This window comes from Emydura macquarii, unplaced genomic scaffold (genome assembly GCF_026122565.2).
Source record: "Emydura macquarii macquarii isolate MOO-44397 ecotype Brisbane River unplaced genomic scaffold, CSIRO-AGI_Emac_v2 contig_691, whole genome shotgun sequence".
NCBI classification, from domain to species: domain Eukaryota; kingdom Metazoa; phylum Chordata; order Testudines; family Chelidae; genus Emydura; species Emydura macquarii.
This window is the reverse complement of record NW_027130828.1, coordinates 8,379,942-8,399,778: the sequence shown is the minus strand read 5'-3', so window position 1 is coordinate 8,399,778 and position 19,837 is coordinate 8,379,942. Positions and strand designations below refer to the sequence as shown.

The 19,837-nt window shown below is 50.7% G+C and overlaps 1 protein-coding gene across 1 annotated transcript in view; it reads left to right on the top strand.

Annotated features, from left to right (window-relative positions):
- ADAMTS13 (ADAM metallopeptidase with thrombospondin type 1 motif 13) overlaps positions 1–19,837 on the top strand; it is a 58,620-nt gene that overhangs the window by 35,964 nt on the left and 2,819 nt on the right. The window contains 23 exon segments of the mRNA XM_067541863.1: positions 14–138; positions 1,096–1,242; positions 2,455–2,589; positions 3,291–3,441; positions 4,415–4,519; positions 5,136–5,287; positions 5,780–5,843; positions 6,746–6,872; positions 7,079–7,227; positions 8,850–8,970; positions 9,742–9,822; positions 10,147–10,328; positions 11,768–11,903; positions 12,749–12,878; positions 12,969–13,148; positions 13,694–13,883; positions 15,070–15,190; positions 15,560–15,689; positions 15,833–16,012; positions 16,457–16,636; positions 17,436–17,640; positions 18,266–18,614; positions 19,362–19,508. Of these exon segments, the coding sequence (XP_067397964.1) occupies positions 14–138; positions 1,096–1,242; positions 2,455–2,589; positions 3,291–3,441; positions 4,415–4,519; positions 5,136–5,287; positions 5,780–5,843; positions 6,746–6,872; positions 7,079–7,227; positions 8,850–8,970; positions 9,742–9,822; positions 10,147–10,328; positions 11,768–11,903; positions 12,749–12,878; positions 12,969–13,148; positions 13,694–13,883; positions 15,070–15,190; positions 15,560–15,689; positions 15,833–16,012; positions 16,457–16,636; positions 17,436–17,640; positions 18,266–18,614; positions 19,362–19,508 (3,487 nt within the window).

Below are 19,837 nucleotides of genomic sequence, written 5' to 3'. Positions count from 1 at the left end.
GTCTTCTCTTTAGGCCGGTATGAACATCACAACGAACATCACCTCCTCGCTGATCGGAGTTTGTGAGTGGAGCATGACGGTCAATCCCCAGAATGATTCCGATCCCCAGCACGCAGACCTCGTTCTGTATGTGACCAGGTAACAGAGCTCCCCTGACTGAGAGGGGACTCAGCATCAGGCCAGGCTGGCAGGCTCGGGCGAACCACGGCCACTGCTGGACATGCTCAGGTGGGACGGGACTGGGAGCGGAAGGTGCATTCTCGGGAGTGGGACCTTACAAGTCTCCTTCCGTGGCTTGCTCTGATGTAGAAAACCCTAATGCCAGTTGTTCCCCTGGTTGGAGGGGAGGAATTCTGCACGTCCACACCCACCAGCTCCCAGAGCACAGATGGGTGTCCAGGCTTCAGCCCCGGGGCTGAGCACTCAACAATTCCATTTCCTCAGTGTCAAGAACATCCCTCAGGAAGGGACCAGCGTGGCTGGGGCAGACTCAGCACAATTCAAATGGAGGCCTGCTTAACCAGCGATGTTTGCCTGATCATGGGAGGCCCATGTGTGGGCAGAAAAGTCTAGAAGAGGCAGAAACCCAATGGTTGTTATAGAGAATTTCCCCAGCTACAGAGATTTCCTCTGACTCACACATTCCTACAGGCCGCTTGGCTCGCAGAATCACATTACTCTTCACATTGACCGTAGCTAATGACACCAGATAAGCTCTAGCTGAGTGTAGTGGCCTTGTTTAGTTGCTCTTCTCTGCACAGAGGCGATGCTGTATCCCTCTCTCCCGCAAACAGGGTTATATCCTTTCCTTCTGCTCCCCATGCCTGGACATGGCACCTGCTTTCATGTCTAACCAACGTATGCCTGGTATGGTGGCATCTGAGCAGGTTCTAAGTACTCAGTGTGAGCCTGCATTGACCATCTCAGTCCAGGGGGATGCACGTATCAATGTGAAAGGGAGTGGTAAATACCTGGTGAGGCTGTGCTGGGGCCAGGCAAAAGAAATTTTCAGTTGAAAACATTTGCTGCTTGGGCTTTTAATTCTAATGGAGCTGTTCTCTCGTTCTCTCTGCACCTGCCTCACCCTTCCCCGAGGTTTGACCTGGAGTTACCTGATGGAAACAAGCAGCTGCGTGGAGTGACCCAGCTGGGTGGAGCCTGCTTCTCCTCTTGGAGCTGCGTTATCACCGAGGACACTGGCTTTGACTTGGGAGTCACCATAGCCCATGAGATTGGGCACAGGTCAGAGAGCAAGACCCCCAGAGTCGCCAAGTGTCAGCCATTTCACTCAGAGCAGAGCTGCCCCCGTTTGCAAGCTGAGTGCAGGCGCGAGAGCGTTACCGCGGGCAGTGACGGGCTACCCTCAGATTGCAGGAAACGCCGGGAAGAAGGAATGAGAACGAGGGGCCCAATCTGGCAGGGTTCTGAGCTCCCTTAACTCCCATTGTCTTCACTGGGAGCCGAGGGCGCTCATCGCCTCGGGAGGGACTCTGGAACGAGCCAACGCCCTTTGGGCCGGAGATCATCAGCTGCTGCATTCAAGCCACTCAGCTGGTGCAGGTCATGCTTACTAATGGCAGTGCTCCTGACTGTGATGTGGCAGGGTCTTGGGCCGGAGAATGGTGGTTACTCAGGGTGGCATGAGTGGCGGGGACCAGCAAAGGGAAAACTGGCTATGCAGAAAAACACAACAAGACAGAGGCTGAGATTTATAAGCACGGGCCCAAATTCTCTGCTGGTGTAAATTTGTGCCGCTCTGCTGACAACAGTGGAGCTGTGCCCCGTTTGTGCCAGCAGATAATTTGGCCCGTTGTTTTGCTCGAGCCATGTCATTCATGCCCAAAGGCTTCCATCAGCCTCAGGTGTAACGAAGCCTCCTTGTCACCCATTCCCCAGTCCTTTGTCCCTCTGGCCTACTTAGGTTGTGAAAACTCTTCAGCACAGGGACCATCTCTTCCTACGTGTATGTACAGTGCCAAGCACAGTGGGACCCCGATCCTGACTGGGGCCTGTTGGTACTAATGTAATGTAAGAACTAATAATATAATGTTAGTCAGGAGAAAGTGTACCAATCTGTGGGGAAAGGGAGGGCCGAGGGAGATGGAAAAGGAGCAAAACACGGTGGAAACCTTAATATTAATTAACGCTTTGCACTTCCCTCACGTTGCTTCTCTCTACATTGGTCTGAGGATCTCAGAGCTCTTTATAAACAGTTAATTAGGCCTTGCAGCATCGCCATGTAGTAGGGAAATACCGTTAATGCCATTTTACGAATGGGGAAACTAAGGCACAGAGAAGTGAAGTGACTTAGCCAAGATCACTCCTGGAACAGACTGCAGGAGTCAGGACGCTCAGCCCAGGGCTCAAACTGGTCTCCGTTCCTGCAATTTGAAAGCTGGAGATCAGCTGGATAATGTCAGTAACGCCTCCCCGCTCTTTTATCGCCTGCTGCAGTTTTGGACTCCATCATGACGGCGAGGGAAACCGGTGCAGTGGGAGTGGCAGCGTCATGGGCTCTGAAGGCCGGCACAACAGCGTGGACCTTGCCTGGTCGGAGTGCAGCAGAGAGCAGTTCCTTGCCTTTGTCAGGTAGAAGGAACAAGCTGTTCTCCACACTCCTTTACATGTCTGTGTTGCAGGGAGGTAGCGAGCCAGAGGGGAAAGGCAAGGAACAAGGTGGGCGGCTCTTGGAGAACAAGGAGCTGGATCGCCTCTGGGGTTTGTTGGTTTTATTTCTGTAACTCTCTGATCCTGTAGGAAGCACAAGTGAACTCAAGCCTCCACCCAGAGTAAATGGGGGTGATTCTGATGAGCCGACTGGTATGTTTGGGCTGCCCATAATTCAGGAGCTGCCCACTGACAGGTTGGAGTGTGCTTGGCCCATATCTGTCGCTGTGGATCACCATCCCAGCACTGCGCCGTCCTCACATTCAGGACCCGCTGAGAAGTGCGAGGATGTCTGTCCGGTTTGGGGGTAGGGGGTGGCAGAGGAGAAGATAATGAAGAAGACATTAAAATGGACTCCCTGCCCCTGCCTCTTGTGGCAAACCAGTCCAGGAGTTAGTTGGAATCCACTCCAAGAGGGTGCAGTCTGCAGTTACTCCTAGTCCCTCCTGAAAGGTGTAATGCTGAGCTGAGGAAGAGAGCAGGCCTCTCTGAGCCTAGGACAAAGCTCCCGTTGCCTGGGACACCCATCGCTACTCCCAGACTGTGCTAGCGGACGTGCATGGTCTCGCTGGCTGCCTGCTGGGCCGCGTGTGGGAAAGTGATGTCTCTTGTGGCTTTACCAGGACGGACCAAGCGACCTGCTTGAATGACCTGCCGGACCTGGAGGGCAGCATCCCCGGGTGGAAGCCTGGCTTATATTACGGCGCAGATGAGCAGTGTAAAATAGCCTTTGGGAGCGCGGCCACAGCGTGCACCTTTGCCAGGAATGACATTGTAGGTAGACCATTTTCCACCTGCTTGTGCTTCTGGCTGATAACAGCCCTTCCCCCCCCCCCAAAGTACTGCAGCTGGGCTGGGCATGGCGGCACTGCAGGGCAGGGGGAGGGGGAAGGCTGGCATTGAGAGGGTGTTCGTCTTTTGGGGGATTCTTGGCAGAGAGAGGGCTTCAAAATAATGTTGAGCACTTGCCCTTTTTCTGCCCCATTGCTCTCTCCTCCACTCGAGTCCCCGCTTCATTATTATTTAACATTTGCACTTCAGTAGTGCCCCAGGCCCCGACCTGAGCAGGGCCCCGCTGTGCTAGGTGCTGTACAAACACACAGGGAGAGCGGATCCCTGTCGGGAGGAGCTCACCGCCTTCCCTCTCTTGTTCTACTCCATCTCTTTGCTCTCTGGGTCCCCTTCGCTCCCTCCCTTATGCATGACCATGTGGCTGTGACCCATCGTGGGAGTTCACCGCTGTTCACAGGCCACGCACCGCGTCGTTCATGCATCTCGTTAACCAGGAAACGCTAATCCGGCTGCAAACCTCAGCCACTGTGATTGAACTCCTTCCTGTGTCATGACGATTGGCCGTGCCAGTCACTGGATGTGCCTGCCACATGCTGCATGGGCATCACCTCCTCTTTCCAGTTGAAATGGAAAAGCTCCGGAAATTGCCTAAGCCCCTGGGATTTGGAGGGAGAGCGCAGGTGCTGGCCTCCTGCTAGAAGGCAGCAGGTCGCTGGGTATGGGTAAGACATGCTTGTCTTCCTGCTGCTCCCTGGTCACCTGTGAGTGCCGAGCACACACACAGGCATGGCACGGGCTAGGGAAGCCATCTAGCCACGGTCTGCCCCGTTCTGGCTGGGCGGCATGGCGTGGCGTTCCTATGTTGGTGGGATAGGGCTGGGAACTCAGGTTGAGAAACTGGCACAACAGCCTACGGCACACGCTGAGCCCCCCCCTGGCTTTCCTGCCCTCCCAGGACATGTGCAGAGTTCTTTCTTGCCACACCCATCGGGCTGACCAGACCAGCTGTACTCGCCTTCTTGTTCCCCTTCTGGATGGCACTGAGTGTGGGGTCAATAAGGTAAAGCGTCTCCAGGTGCTGTAAAAATTGGAGGTAGGAGTGGGTGTCTGTGGGGCACATTGGATGGTTGGCTGGCGCAATGGGTGTCTGTGGGGCACATTGGATGGTTGGCTGGCGCAGCGGGTGGCTGATACAGTGGGACTAACAAGTTTTCCCATGTAGAGAGCTAAGTCGGAAGAGTGATGGAGAATCTGCCACAACCCTTGGTAATTGGTTCCAATGGTTAATTACCCTCATTGTTAAAAAATGGCACCTTATTTCCCATCTGAATTCATCTAGTGTCATCTTCTAGCCGTTGGATCGGGTTAGCCCTTCGCCTGCGGGACTGAAGAGCCCATTATCACATATGCTCTAGGCGCAGAATGTTCTGTCCACCGTGGGAGGTAGAACTGGAGGAGGGGATGCCTTGCTCAGCTCCTCCCCTCCCAATTTGGGGTCCAGTTCCTTACCCTCCCCTCCCAGGCAGGGGGGTGACAGATTCACAGAATGGTGTGACCTTCCTGCTGCGTTGCTCCCAGCCGAAGGGGAGGAGCCGGTGCTGCCCCTCACCTCCAGCTCCCGGCTGTAGTAGTCATGGCATTGCTGTTGCTGATCTCTGCGGCGTTCTGGGTTGCAGTGGTGTTCCAAGGGACGCTGCAGGTCTCTGGAAGAGCTGGGCCCTGTGGCAGGAGTGCATGGGCAGTGGTCCAGCTGGAGCCCTCTCAGCGCCTGTTCCCGCCGCTGCGGAGGAGGAGTTGTAATGAGAAGACGATTCTGTAACAACCCCAGGTAAAGACTTTTCTCTTTCCCAGCAACGCCATTTGAGGTGCTCACAGGGCCCTCCAGCAGTTTGCGGGCCCAAGGAGTCCCGTGCTGCCACTCTTCTGACGTGGACGGAAGCTCATAGACATGAGACTTCATTGAAACTAGGGTTGGCATCCTGCGCTGTGCCCAGCTTAGGACGTGCTGCGTGTTTTGCCAGGGTAACACGTTCCTTGTCTCTCTGCTGACGGGGTGTGTTATAGTCAGGTCTCGCTGCCTTTCCACTGCCCGGGCGCCTCATTGTCCAGATAAGGCTTTTCAGTGCCTCGATCCCCACGTCACTCTACTGATTGGCTGCGTCGCCGATCCGTATCTGTCTCATTCATTAGCCAGCTCCCTGTGGCTGTCCATGCTGCTAGGCACTCCCAGGTTCTGTGTATTTGGACGGTCAGGAGTCGCTGTCTCCTCACTGTGGGGCAGCTCTTCCAGTCTCTGGACCCACGTGTCTGTTGTTTTCAGGCCTGCTTTCGGAGGCCAGGGGTGCCCGGGAGCAGACCTTCAGGCTGAGATGTGCAACACGCAGGTAGGCTGCCTCCTCGCCGCAGGTGTCACACACATGGCCAAGCAATACGCTGTCCATTTATATGCCATTTTAACCCCTTGAGAACTGTTCCATCCGGGGCCACAGCTTTCGGAGTTGAAACCCTTGATTTCCCTGGGAAGGAAAGCAAGCGTTGGGCATGCAATCTCCCTCTGTGTGACAACAAGACGGGCATTCGTCCCACTGTGACTGAAGCCAGTTACTGACTAATAGCTGACCAGCCCCATCAACGTGTAAAAAAGCATCTCATCTGTGACCCTCGTAGAGAGCCAGCCGGGTACTCCGAGCTGTGGCTCCACAGCAGCGGGAGGGGTAATTCCCAGCTCTCCTAGATGTATATCCACTAGCTTTGATGGTGCTAGCATGTGAAAAATAGCAGGTAGTCATGATGGTGCAGGCTAGGGTCTTGGATGGGATTGTACTCGGGCGGCTAACCCGTCCCACTGCCTGCTTTGCCATGGCAACACTGCAGCTTTTAGTGCAGTAGTGGAAGCAAAGCTAGTGTGAGTCTGTCTCCCACTGCTGGAAATTACACCTCCAGCTGCAGCGCACCTACTCTGAGTCCTTTCAGTGCTGGACTGTGCTCAGCAGGGGCCATGCTGTATTGTATTTCCCCAGACATTTGTTTTAGGTAAGTAGCAAAGATAACATCATCTACAAACCATCTATCTCCCACCCCTAGCCCATCTCTTCCTCTCCACATTCTCCTGCAACTTCACTTTGATGAGGGCATTCTTCTTCATTTGCTATTTTTTGATTTGTCAGCTGCTGCTTTTCACCCCAGAGGTGGCTGCATTTAGGTAGTGGGTGAAGTGGTTCTTGGGATTCTGCTCTCAGGATATTCCATTTCACTTTCCTTGCATAATAATTTTCCTCTTCCATAGGCCTGTTTGACCACCCAGTTGGAGTTTATGGCTGAACAATGTGCAGCAACAAATGTTAAGCCGCTATATCTCATTCCAGAAGTCCCATCTTTTTATAAGTGGACATCGGCGGCTGGTTATGCCAAAGGTAAAGAAAGAGAGAGAGACAGCAGTTCCTTTGGAAAGGAGGACCCACAGTGTGGCCTGGAGTCCTGACCTTAGTTGCAAATCAAATGGCAATTTTACTGGTGTTTATAGCCTTTCCTGATAATTCCTTTTACCCCGCCCATCCTTAGTGCAATGTGCCTTTTTGCTTGAGTAACTCTGCCTTTCTCCCCATGTCTGTCCCCTCAGGGGATGCCCTGTGCAAACACATGTGCAGGGCAAAGGAGAAGAATTTCATGGTGAGCCGTGGGGACAGTTTCACAGATGGAACTAGGTGTGAGCAGAGCAACCGCAGAGCTGAAGGGTCTTTCGATCTGTGTGTGATGGGCAGCTGCAAGGTAAGGAGTTTCCTCCCTGCAAGTGGATGGTGGATCCAGGTCAAACTTTTGACATGGAATCTCAATTGTTTCAAAGGACCCTCCTGCTTGAGGGTAGGAACAAGCAAATTGTGACCCAAACATTTGAGGCTGACTCTTCTAAAAGAACAGGATTTGTTATAACTGTTTGGACTTTTGGATAAACTAATCAGGTATCCTGCTTGTTCATCCAATACCAACCCTCCCCAGCTAGTTTACCCTGCTGATTATACAGTACTGTACGTGTGTGTATGTGAGTGTAATTCCTTCCTGACCAATGCAGCAATCAGTTTATACCTTGAAGCAGGAGACTGAAATAACCTTGTTATCAATTCTGCTTGCATAGCTATATGTTGTTAAGGTAGGTGGACATCCTTAGCTCTGGAAAAACCTACTCTCCTCCAGAAGAGATTCCTTGATTTGTGCAGTCACACAGCAGGTCAATGGCAAAATGAGGAATTCAAAAATCCTGACTCTAAAAGCCACGTTGTAACCACGATCTACACTTGCTTCCTCCATTAAAACAAAGTATACCTAGTATCTTTCAGCTTAGAGACAAATGAGGAGTCCTGCCTAGCGAAGTCTGATTTAGCTCCCCACCACGGTCTGTATTGCAGTAGGAGACCTAGGCTGTCACCTCATGTTTCTTGTGTTCCCGGATTGGCCTTTTTTATTTCTTGAAAGCGGTGGTGTTCCTGGTTCTGTTGCTGTACACTGCATTTGTATAGCAGTTCCATAGAATGACCAGCAGATGATGCCGCCATAGCCTCGTCTCGCCCCACCCTCTCTGCTGTCCCATTCGCAGCAGTAGTAGATATTTATGTTATGAGAGCACCCAAAAGCCCAGAGCAGCACCTGTAACTCAAACTGAACAGCTGCCGACTTTCTCTCCATCAGACCGTGGCCTGCAAGTTCCTCAGGTGGCTTTGAGCGAATTAGCCTTCTCCACTAGAGCAGGCTGGGAATTCATGTGCTTAAAATGTTAAGCTGCGTGAAAGTGAAGTCCAGGCTGGGTGAGGTTGAACTGAGCTGGAGACATATGGGATCAGGGATCCTTTTAGAACCCTGGATGTCTCGTCCTCCGTGACTCCTGGATGGGAAAGCCTGTCACTGGGTTCCTTCATTCTAATGCCACTTCTTTGTGACATTCTGAATGCTTTGGTCAGATGGAGGGTGGAGTGCATTGACGTCACCTCCAGCTGCTAGCCTTTGGCCGGGCAAATGATCTTCTGCCCAGTAACAGAGCATTCTGGGTAGCTGGGCCTCAGTCCTCCTAGTGTCCCATGGAGTATTAGGGACTGATCATGTCCCGTGAGAAATCTGACCTGGCTTCTTCATTCAGGGCTACAAAATGCTGCGTGACTAATCAAACCTGTTGTGCTCCCAGATGAAGACTTTCTGGTCCTGCGTTCCCCAGCCCCAGCTTTATATCTCTTTGCATAGCAGTAAGTCTAGTTAAGCATGTGTCTCTGCTTGTGTTGTCCGTGCACACGCAGGTTACAAAGAGAAAGGTGGTTTAAAGAATGTAACACAGGAAATGCCACTTTGATCATTTCGCGTTCTTCCCAGAATAAGTCCGTATTGTGACTCTGCCCTTTGCTCAGGTGTTCGGCTGTGACGGCAGGATGGACTCTGGGATGGTGATGGACCTCTGTAAGGTGTGTGGGGGAGACAACAACACATGCACCCGAGTGAGCGGCTCTTACGCAGAAGGAAAAGCCAAAGGTCTGCAAGCCTCAGCCCTGCTCTCCACATTGGTTACCTGATGCTCCCAAAGCAGATGCAGAGCTCTGTGCTGTTCCTATGTGACTTCTTGGATGTGGTTTTGCTTGTTTCGGTTTTGTGTTGAATATGCTGGCGGAGACTGGCAGAGCTGGAGCTTGATGAGATTAATTCTCATGCACCCCGAGAGCTGGTTGCAGCATGGGTTCCCTGCCAAGCCATTCACTGCATAGCTTCCCTTTTTGCCACGGGCAGGGATCCTGAACTCTGGCCTGGGGCGAAGAGCTCAGCGTAGCTGAGTTCTCTAAATCAGGCGCTCTGCGAGCTTTGTCAAATTCTGCCTGAGAAGTAAAATTGATTTGAGGGGCTGATCTTGCCTCTGCCTTCACCCTCACCTGGAGGGTATTTTAAACCATTGGAAGTGAGTGGGGAGCTTTGGTAGCTAGAAAAGAGGACCCTGAGACTGTGTTCCCAGATATGCCAATGATTCAGCTACGCTCTCTTGGCTATATTCATCCTGTGGTGACTTTGAAGTCAGTGGAATGACACCGGGGGGAATATAGTCCTCTGGGCCTCAGCCGGTCCTTCTGTAGTATGGCTATATAATACCGACCAGGCAGGGGAGTTTAGAAGGTTAATTATTGTCTGTAAAGTGCTTTGAGATCTTCAAGTGGAAGGTCTGAGTGCGAATATTGTCATTACAAATCCCCCCCCCCCCCTTGCAGAAAGTGCAAAAGTGAAAGTGACCGCATCTTCTCTGTGTTCATTCCCCAGAGTATGTTACGTTTCTAGCCCTGGCTCACAAGACCACCCTCATCCACATTACCAATCGGAAACCTCTCTTCACACATTTGGGTGAGTATAGTGGGAAGGCGAGGGTTAAAGGGCCAGTTTGGGTACAGGGTTACAGGGCCAGGTACAGAGGGTTTGGTTCCTGTGTCCCCAAACATGTGGGCAGTATTGAGAAAAGGAAAACTGGGGGAGAGGGGGAAAGCAGTGCAATCTCTTCACTTGTAAGATACACTCTCTCTAGAGAAGCTGTGAAAGCCCCATTGCTTGGGATGTTTAAAATAGAGTGGACAAATCACTAGCGGATGTGTAGTGGGAAGCCATCATCTCTAATTGATTCTGTGAACACACAATGCCACTCTGCCCTGACTACTGTTGTTGTTTCTCTAGCTGTGAAGGTCCAAGGTCAGTATGTGGTTGCCGGAAAGGAGAGAATCTCCTTGAACATTACCTATCCATCGGTAGTCGAGGACAGCCAGATCAAATACAGGGTGTTTCTCACTGAGGACAACCTGCCGAGCCTGGAGGAAGTCTACGTGGATGGGCCAACCCAAGAGGACATTGAGATACAGGTAGCTTGGTAGGGTTGAAAGGGGATAGCCAGAACTGACTGTGTGACTCACAACTAAGACCTGCAAGTCAGAGCCTGGTTGTGGTTGAGGCTCTGATTCCACCACACCAGCAGAAATTGAGCTCCATGCTGGTGATGGTCTCCATCTCCTTGGAAATGGTTGAGCATGGGTTTTCTGTAGACTTAGGTGAAGGCTGGATGGGGAAAAAAAAAAGAGAAAACAGCAGAATCCTGGCAGCAAATCTTCCTTGTGGTGCAGTAGGTCGGTTTGTTTCCCAGAAACAAATGTGGTGAAATTACAAGGCTGTTTATCGAATTCAGCAGTTCCCATCATTCATTAACGGAGTTCATGCTCCAGTAGCAGAGACACAAATGTTGAGGCAAAACCACCGAGAAGTGGGATGCCCATATCGGGACATGAATTCAGATGTGGGTTTTGGTTTTTATGGCAGTTTTAATCTGAATTGGAATGATTGGAAGAGATAAATTGACCCAGTTTTAGCTTGAAATGTTTACGAAGAGCGTTGGCTTGGTAGTCTCTGTTCCGTGCCCAGTGGATGGATGTTCACAGCATAAATCCCTCCACTACAGCTTGCTCTGGTTGGCTGTCTCAGCAGAGACACAAAGGGCTGAAGTGGCCACAGAAACTCGACTCCTGTCTCATCTTAGAGGCAGACCCTCTGAGTTGAGGGGGGTGCTGGTGGGGAGCAGCAGTGTGGGAGCAAAGATTGCACTACCCCTGCCTGTGCTGTACTGCTCTGTGACACACAGCGATTGTCACACTCCAGGGCTTTTTGCCCAGGACCTTTCACCAGCACTAAATTAATTAGAATTTAATGAGACATGATCATCAGGATAATGAAGAGGCTGCAGACACTGTTCATTTCAGTTCATTTATAAATTATGGAATTAAAGAGGGAACAATCAAAGATGCAGGAAGGAATTTAATTCAGATGATGCCATGCTGTGTGAAAGGGACATCTGTGTAGGGCAGCAAGAGTTGATTGCCTGTACCATATAGAAAGTAAGTGTCGTAGCTGGACCAGAGACTGGATTTACGGCCAATCAGAAACAAGCACTGCCATGATTTTCTTACTGGTAGATGATTGGACGAGAAGTTCTTTTAAGTCCTTATTTCCTAACTCTGAACCGCTTTTAGAATGCTGAGTTTTTAAAAAAAAAATTTATTAATCAACTCTCTAGCAGGCTGATTGGCTGACAGAAATTCCACTGGCATTGGTTCAACCAGCTGTTTATTGGGCTGGGTGTGAAAAACCCCCTCAACTATTGGAGTGTTTGGAATCCACACCCAGATCTTGCACCCTAGTTTCATCCTTGCTATCCATGTGGTCAGACACATTCCTTTGACTTGATCTATGTATGCATCCCCATCCTGACCCAAGCTAAACTCTCAATTTCTACACCCTTCTCTTTCCCCAGGTTTACAGGAAGTATGGGAAAGAATATGGAGACGTCACCAACCCAGACATCACCTTCAGCTACTTTATACCAAAGGAGAAACAGGCACATGTGTGGATTCCTCAGTTAGGGACTTGCTCAGTGAGCTGCGGGAAAGGTGAGGCAGATGTGAGAACCAAAGGCTAATTAAGGAAAGCTGCTCAGGTTTGTAGGTTGACTGGCTGCTATCCACCTAGGTCCTCAAACCTTCTGGACTCACTTTGCTTATTGAAAGAAATGCAGCTTGGTATCAGTTTAATATATTTTATTAAAACGTAGTAAACAAATTAAAATAAAAAGGTGACCAAATCTAAGCCATTATTACTAATATTAAACTAAACTAAGAATAAAGCAATACAGCTGTCAAATCACAATCAAATCAAGAAGCTTGTCTCATCAATGGATTGGAATTAAATACTTAAATTAATCCTCAGTATAATCAATCCTTATAAACACTAACGAGAATCCCCAGAAGATGGCTCTCCGTTTGGTTATAAACACCAACTAAAGAATTTGATTAAAGTCAAGCCAGGCTATGATTGAGAGCTAGTTAAATGTCTTTATACCGAAACCAAATTATTACCTAACGTCTGATCTGGAGCTGGGTGAATTTCTTGCACCAAACATTTTTTTCCTGTTTTGGAACTGGGGTAACAGTCAAACAGCTTATCTTTTTGAACCTTCATCTCGACAGAGAAAAAGTTACTTTAAAACCTTACAAGATGAAACCCATGTAAGAAATGTAATTTTTAAAGTTTGTATAAGGGCTGTATTCCCATGTTTGCTCTTTCTCAGATGCATTTGGTTGGGGATTCACTTCTGTCTTTTTGGACAAAAGGAACTAACAGTGTCTTTCTGTAAGATCAGCCTGTCAGTCAGTCAGCCTAGAATTTCCTTTCCCTTTTTCAGCTGGGAACCTCAGCAATAGGCGATTCTAATATTTTATTGAACTTTCGTTCTCAGGGGTGCTACTGGTGGATCACTCCTGCTTTGACCAGACAAAGAATGAAATAACAAATGATCAGGAGTGCTTGGAGACCCCACAGCCTCCTTCAAGGCAGGAGCCCTGTGCCATGGCACCTTGCCCACCCGAGTAAGTATTCCCTGAACGGCCTTTTCCATCACTAAGCTACAAGTCTTTTATCGTCAGAGATGGGCATAACCGGTTCTTGTCCTTTCTCAGCTGGGTGGCGGGGGACTTCGGCCCCTGCAGTGCCACATGTGGGGGTGGAGTGAAGGAGCGGTTGGTTCGCTGTGCGAAGAAAGAAGGGGATTTGAGCCTGACTCTTCCTGATTCTAAATGCAAGGCTGCCTCCAAGCCTGCCTCCACCGAGGCGTGCAGCACCGAGCTGTGTCCCATAAGGTAATTCACAGGCCAGCTGAATGGGGAGTTGGGGGAATAAATCATTGGCTCTTTCTCCCCTTGTTTTGTGTGACAGTCCCATGGTCAGGGCAGGTTGTTGTACATTCCCTTGTCCCTGCCCTGCCCATATAACTATTTCTAGGACCCTTCCCTTCACAGTGACTTCTGCTGGGGCAACTATTCCTCAAGCTGGGAATGTGGATGTGCAGCCCATACACTTCTGTGGGACACAGCCGTGAGGAGATGTTTGCCCTTCCTTTCCAATCACAGAGACCAAGTGTTCTCTCCAGGGGCACAGCTCTTAATCTGGAGAAGGTCTAAGTGTTGTCCAGGCTGGAGTAGGGACTGGGAGCCTAGGTTCTTTTATCAGCTCAGCCCCTACTTGCGGTGTGACCTCTTGAACATATCATGTTTCAGCTCAGGGCCTCAGTTTCCCCATATGTGAAATGGGAGTAGCAATCCCTGCCTGCTGAAGGTGGGGTCAGCTGATTAATGTTGATAAAGTGCTGTGAGGTCCTTGGGTGCTGCTATTATTTCCCGTTTAGATGGAAGGAATCTGAGCCAGGCAAATGCTCTGCCATCTGCGGGGTTGGAGTCATCCAGCAGAATGTGACCTGTGTCCAAGTTCTTGATGGAGTGGAGACCACAGTAGACGAGAGTCTGTGCTCAGCGGAAGAGAAACCTCTTGCCTTTGTGCCATGTGTGGTTAACATCTGTCCTCTAGGCTGGAACACAGTGAGTACGCTGACCTCACACACTGGCCCATGGGGGATCCCAGGCTCGGAAGGATCATCTTATTGCTGGAGGTTGAGCGGGTGATTTGCACGCATGACACTTGTCTGTTTGTGACCCAGCTCATTAGCCCAGAGTCCCATGTAGTCACTGCAGGCGGCCTGGCTCACCTTAGATAATGCTGTCGGATTCATCAGGCTTTGGTGGTGGTTTAATTATGGCAGGGCAGGCTAAATCACCGTGAGCATCATCCTACTCGTATTGTTTTCTGCGCAGCCATATTGCTTCAAGCAAAGCAGAGACAGAAATGCTTTAGCATTTGTCACAGAGAGCCATCCACTCGTGTAAAAAAACCATGAAAGCCACATTAAGAAAACCATGGTGCCGTCTGTCAGTGGGAGCCTGACATTTGCAAACATGCTGCAGAACGGAACTGGAAGATGGAGGGGAAATGATTGGCTCTGGGGATTGTTAATGGGGTACTGAGACTGTCACCTGTAGGTCCCTGGTTCTAAGCCAGCCCAGGTCAGGCCTGACTGAAAGTCATGTTTCTCTAAGGCAGGTCAATGTACTGCGGAAAATGAAATTGATGGTAGATGTGTGTCCATGTCAGGGAACCAGCACCACAGTGGGAACCAAGAGATGCCCATGTAGGCAGTCTCAGCCAAGGGGGCCAGAGACTTACTGGCTGTGAAGTCTGAAAGGGCTCTATCTATACAGTTAAGTCTCATTGGTGGGGCCCTATGAGGGAAACGTCCCTTGAGTGTGCTGTGCTGCTCCCGTTGTGTGGATAAACAGAGATTTCAGCCTCCAAGGCTGCTGGGCGCCTTTAGCCAGCATTAAAATCTACAGGCCAGTGTCCATTAAAACAGGTGAAAGGAAAATGTTCAAATCTGTCCCTCTTCAGTCAGAGAGAGGGATCCCTGTGGGGGCTTAGTGTGCAGCTTGCATCAGTGAGGGAGAGTCCTGGGGAGCCAACCTTGTATACCAGTTTGGAATCTGCCCCTGCTCCAGAGGAAGCCAGGGGAAATGTCTTTGAGAGGGATCACAGGGGGCTTCCAGGAGCTCTGGGCATGCTTCAGAGCCACTGACACTAAAGAAAAGACTCCCATTGGCTCCAGGGGGCTTGGCTCAGGCCCTGGATGAGCCTCAGCTGCCAGTCCCTTGTTGTCTTTTGCCGCTCTGTTAGCAGCTGGACAATTCACCCTCACCGAAGGTGCTGGTGCCATTTGGGACAATCCAGAAGGAAAATCGCTCGGTGCATGTCTGGAGCCCTCTGGCTGGAGAATGCTCCGTTACCTGCGGCAGAGGTGAGAGGTTTGTGATGCTGCATGGAAATGTTCTGTCTGCTGGGGGGGAGCTCGGCAGCCTACTGCATTCATGTAGTTAACCTTTCCCCGCTGAGGACTGCGGTGCATGTGTGGCTGTGGTCACAAGTACACAGAGTTAGGGGTGCATGGCTCAGGGCTTGGAAAGGGGATGCGGAGCCTTCCCCTGTTACATTCCTGGTTTGAATCCAGAGTAGGCTGCTACTAATATAAAATTCCAGGGACTTGGGCAGAGCTTGCTTGCCTATAAACAGCACTGAGCTCCAGTGTGACACTGCTGCTGTCATAAATGGTCTAGTTCTACAGCTGCATCCATGCCACGCTGTCAGACAGTTTCCCCTTCCCTTCTAGGTGTGACCCAGCTTCACTATGTGTGTGTGGCTTTCGAGACCAAAGAAGAAACCCAAGAGAAACACTGTAATCAAGTGCCAAAGCCAGAGAGCAGGCTGGAAAGCTGCAGTCCCATGCTGTGCCCACCAAGGTATGAGCGTGTGAGGAGCTGAAGAAAGCTCTCTTTTCACTGTCAGCCGCCAGGGATGGGGAGGTGTGATGGATTCAGCTGTTTCCCACATGGGAAGCGGGAGGTCCCAGTACAGATGTTCTCTCCATTCTTGTCCCCTCCAGTTGGGAGGTGAAGGAGCTGGCCGCATGCCCTGTGAGCTGTGGAGGAGGGCGAATACCACTCTCTCTCCGCTGTGTCAGACAAGAAGGAAATACAACCCGTCCTCTTCCTCATTCCAAATGCGGTAGGATGCCCAGGCCAGCCAGCACCAAGGAGTGCAGCACTGATCCGTGCCCAGCAAGGTAACTGCTAGTCTCTTCAGGGCCTGGGTGTTCCCTGGGTATAACTGAGCAGAGCCCTTGCATGCTTATGTGCCATGGGAAATCTCAGTCCAATACTCTTGGTACTTCACTACCTCAGAGAGGGGAGGAGCCCTGTTGTAACACATTTGTCAATGTAGACACCAGAGTTACCACCTACATTATGCTCAAACAGCATCCAGGGTAGAAGCCAGGATCTAACACCCCAGTACTCCAGGTGTCTACCATGTGAACTAAAAGACAATCAGCTGTAGTCTTAAATGGGGCACATAGTCGCTGCAGGCAAATCTCCCAAATTAATCCATTAAGAAAGCTTTGGATCTAGTTCTTTGGAGGTGGGACCAAAAATCCATCTTAGTTCACTCATGGCCAGGGGGTGGCTCGCTGATGGTTGGAGGCACTCATTGATGGCTGCGTTGTTCCCAGGTGGCATTACAAAATGGGCTCGTGCAGCGTAAGCTGTGGAGGAGGTGTGGCGCACAGGGTCCTGTACTGTGCGAGGGAGATCGGGGACAAGGAGGAAGAGATCGTAGCAGCTGCACAGTGTCATGGTTTGCCTCGCCCAGAGGAGCAGGAGCTGTGTAATCTGGAGCCGTGCCCTCCAAGGTCATTCTGGTCATACTCAGCAAGATAGCATGTGTCTGCTGAGAGTGTGTGTCTTTAAAAGTGCCATGGAAACTGCTCGGTGTGATCTGGGAGACAGGTTACAGAGGGGATCTCTGGATTGTCACTGGAGACAAAGGCTTTTGTGCTTTAGAGGAAGGGTGAAAGGTGCTTGCTGCCCAATCACTTCTGACCAGGTAACTTCAGAACAGTATGAACGCTGATCAGGACTGAGATGCATGGCAGGGTGGTAGAGGGATCTTGCTCAGCACATACTTGCTAGGAGGGTGTGAGGCTTCTAGTGCCCGTGTTTGGTTTTGATGTTGCAGGAAGCTGTTTATTAGACTGAAATAACACGAGAGTTGGTCTGTTCATGGCCGGTCAGTTCCAGGTTGGTGGAAATATCACAAGAAGACCAGATCTTGACTTACTTCAGCCCAGACAGGTCTTCCTGAGGGGGAGGGAGGAAAAGGCTGCGATGCATATACTGGAGACACCAATGCAAATACTGAGCTAATGGGGTTTCTGCAAAACCAGAAGATGCTGCTGTACAGCTTTCAGGGGACCCACTTCCACACCATCCCCAGATTTCCTAACCTTGTCACAGGGACAGGTTCTGTTCCAGATACACACTGGAGCCATTGTAACCAGGGAGGGTCCCAGGCTGCAGTGCGTGTGTGGCAGAGGAAGGGAATCTGCTGCTGGCTAGGAAAGTGGGAAGGTGAGGGAGTGCTTTTTACTAGTGGCTAGTGGGAGGAGGGGAATCAATCCTCATTGAATTTTCTCCTTCCCTTCGGATCAGATGGAAAGTAGCAGCGCCTGGTCCGTGTTCTTCCTCTTGTGGGCTCGGCATAGCTACGCAGTTGATCACCTGTGTCCAGCTCCACCATGGCCTGGAGACTGCATTGGAAGAGAGTTCATGTCCGGAGGCAAAGAAACCCCTCGCCAGCATCCCCTGTATCATCAGAATGTGCTCTCACGAGTGGGGTTTCAGCGAATGGACAGAGGTACCTGCTACCTGTCTAATGCAACGCTAGGTGTCCTGAGATATCACTGCAGGAGCTGTGCACCCCTTTGGCTTCAGAACAAATCCCAGGACTATCGTTATAGAAGAAATGACTGCTCTCTCATGCACTGCATGGTGTTAGCATCCCTCAAAAATGCCAAACCATTCCTAGGGATGTCATCCATCCTTCCTTTCTCTCTCCCTTCCTCAGCATGATATCTGTGCTGCCTCATGTTTCTATACTTCTGGTTATTGGCTGCTGTTTAAAAATTGCCCGTGCATGTTTTGAAGTGATGTGCTCCATGCAAGTCTTTTCTGAAGTTTGCTCAAACCCTTCCGCTATCAGATCAGACACCCACCTAATCACTGTTATCCAAGAGTACTGATACATCTGTGGGTCTCAGAGCCCTTTGGTAAGGTGTCTCAGCATTAGTATCTCCATTTTACAGCTGGGGAAACTCAAGCACAGAGAGGTTAAGCGATTTAGCCACTATCAGTGGAAGAGCTGAGACTAGAACCCATGTTTCTTGACTCTCTGACCCACACTTTAGCCATTGAACCGCCTTCCCCCTGCATAGAGCCCTGGATGTGGATGTATAAAGGCCTCTGGGTTTCTTCCTCTGCAGTGCTCGGCGTCGTGCGGGAATGGCATTCAAACCCGGCAGGATTTCTGCCTCAATCCAAAAACCCGCGAGCACGTGAACCCCGTCTTCTGCATGCGCTTCCCCAAGCCCATCACGGTGCGTGGCTGCTCTGCCGTCCCTTGTCCTGAGCAGGCAGCGGTGGATGGGTCCTCGGGATCAGAACGCCTGACACCAGCTTCAGCTATGAACCTGATAAAGACGGCAGCGACCATTTATCCCGAAAAGCCAAAATACAAAGCCCTGGATCGTTCTCCAAGCAGGGTGCTGGCTCCTTCACACAGGCGCCCTGAGGAGCTTGCAGGCCAGGAGGAGGTTACTGATGAAGAGAACAGTTACGTGGCGATTACATAGGGCTGATGTCCTTAGCCAGTACTCAGGCCCGGAGTCTGTGAGTACTCCAGCACTTAGCCAGTGCTCAAACAGGGAGCATGGCAGTACTCCAGCACTTAGCCAGTACTCGGCAGGGAGCATGGGAGTACTTTAGTGGGAAATTTGTCTGGGTTAGGACTTCAGATTCATGTTTGTTATCATTAAAAAATCAAATGAAGTTCATCGCAGAGCGTAATTCCGGCCCAGAGCTCAGATCCAGGGCAGCTCCTTCCCAGCTGATTAGGGCGAAAGCTCCAAGCAGGTGCGGCACATTGGTACAGGTAGTGGTTCTGGTGGTGGGGAAGCTCTGCTTTGCCATGAAGAGTGTCCCACGTGGAGCGGTGCAGGACATTCATAGCACCAGCCAGAAGTTGGAGCAGATTCACTGAAAATCTCACTGTGGGTCACGCCTTCCAGGCATGTCATGGCTACCCATAAGAAGGGAGTTACGAGCAACAACTCACTTCTCTGAGCTTCCCAGGGCCTCCTGCACTCTGGATTGCAAGCACCTCAGGGCAGAAGCTGTCTCACTGTGTGGCTTGTACAGAGGTCAAGCATACTGTTGGCACATGTACAATAGCAGTGATCGCAATCTCTGCTCTGTAGAGTTTGCAGCTGCCATGATGTATAGGGATTAGTTTCAGCCTTTCAGTGGGTGTGCATTTCTCCTGCTGACCACAGTGTCTGTGCTTGTGTTTTTATTGTACAGGTGTCTGTGGGAGGCTCTTCCTCAACTCCACCGGGATCATCAACATGACCAACCTGCAGGTTCGCGACTGCACAGTTTCCATCGGATGCCGTTTGGGGGAAGTGATAACAGTCCAGGTGCTGGAGAGCTCTCTGAACTGCAGTGTAGGTGTGTTCCAGAGCTCATCTGTGGCAGGGGACTTTCAGGAACCTGTGCCTGCCTCTTCCTTGTTACTTCTATGTACCCTTTGGCTGGGACTCCTGTACCTCCACTGTTCAGACAGGCACCAGGGTGTTCTCAATAGAGGGTCACCAGCTGTGGAAGAGTCTGAGTGTGTTAGCCCCTCAAACACTACTCAAGGTTTATCTTTTCAGTCACGTCCTTGCCAGATGGGAGTAAATTAAGCCATTGCCTTTTCTTTCCCTTTTTTTTTTTTTTGATTTCTTTCTTTCATGGTGGTGTGGGGCGAAAATTGCTGCCCATTTTAGTCTGCTATA